Here is a 984-nt window from a genome sequence, read left to right on the forward strand (position 1 = left end):
GAGGGGGGTGGTTTGGAACGGAAAGCCCCCCGGGTGAGGAGCAGGAGCCCCCTGGTGCCCCGGAGCCCCCTGGTGCCCCGGAGCCCACGCTTACTTTCTGTGGAAGGCATGTTTGCAGGGACAGATCCCCAGCTCGTCCTTGGGCTTGAACTCCTCCAGGCACACGGCGCAGATCTGAGGCGGGGGAGGCAAAGGGAGGAGGGTCAGCAGCGGCCGCGCAGCGTTTCTGTGCCCTTACAAACCACCCGCAGCTCTCTGAACCGCCCACAAGGCTTCCCCCTCCCCCCAGAACATACCCTGCGTGATGCCCTTGGGCAGTTCCCATCTTCTCCCCGGTGCTCGCCTCGCCCTTGCCTTTGCTTGGGGGAAAAAAAGGACAATTTGGCTTCTGGTGCCAGCGAGGGTACACTGGGGGAGGGGAGGGAAACCTCCCCGTGGCACGGGGAAAGCAAACTCCTCGGGTGCTGCAGAGCCTGTTTGGACCAAGGGGCTGCTCCTGTTATGCCCCTGCTGTGCTGTGGGGGAGGCGTTTGGGTGGTCCCTGCACGGCAGCGGGGTGAGGTCCCCCCTGGAGCCTCCCCAGGCTTCTCTGCCTGTGCTGGGGACCCGAGGCTGGAGCTTCCCGGCCGAGGGGACTCCAAAACCTCCCTGGAGCAGCAGTCGCAGGGCTGGGATGTGTTTTGACGTGCCAGGAAGGCTTCAGGGGGCACGGGGATGGATCCATGCCCGGGGACTGAGCTGCATCCCCAGGGGTAACTCTGGGAGGAGGGCGAGGCCAAGGGTGCCAACCTCTGCCCGGAGGTGGAAGGTTGGGGGCTGCTGAACGAGCAGGCAAAAGCTCCCGTTGAAATCCTCCCCCACGCTGCTGGATTTTCCTGACCCAGTTGGGAGATTCCCAGAGATCTGGGCTGTTCCCGGGTGGTTTTCCAGGCAGCCTGAAGCCGGGGCCAGCCCTGCTGCCAGCAGCCCTGGGGGCGAGGCCAG

The 984-nt window shown here is 65.2% G+C and overlaps 1 protein-coding gene across 1 annotated transcript in view; it reads right to left on the reverse strand.

The window, feature by feature from the left end:
- Positions 1-984, reverse strand: part of LOC103770726 (RING finger protein 24) — a gene marked incomplete at both ends in the record, with an annotated part of 2948 nt that overhangs the window by 708 nt on the left and 1256 nt on the right. The window contains one exon of the mRNA XM_008937998.1: positions 95-174. Within this exon, the coding sequence (XP_008936246.1) occupies positions 95-174 (80 nt within the window). The remainder of the gene's footprint in view (positions 1-94; positions 175-984) is intronic.

Source organism: Merops nubicus, unplaced genomic scaffold (genome assembly GCF_000691845.1).
Source record: "Merops nubicus isolate BGI_N331 unplaced genomic scaffold, ASM69184v1 scaffold29413, whole genome shotgun sequence".
Taxonomy (NCBI): domain Eukaryota; kingdom Metazoa; phylum Chordata; class Aves; order Coraciiformes; family Meropidae; genus Merops; species Merops nubicus.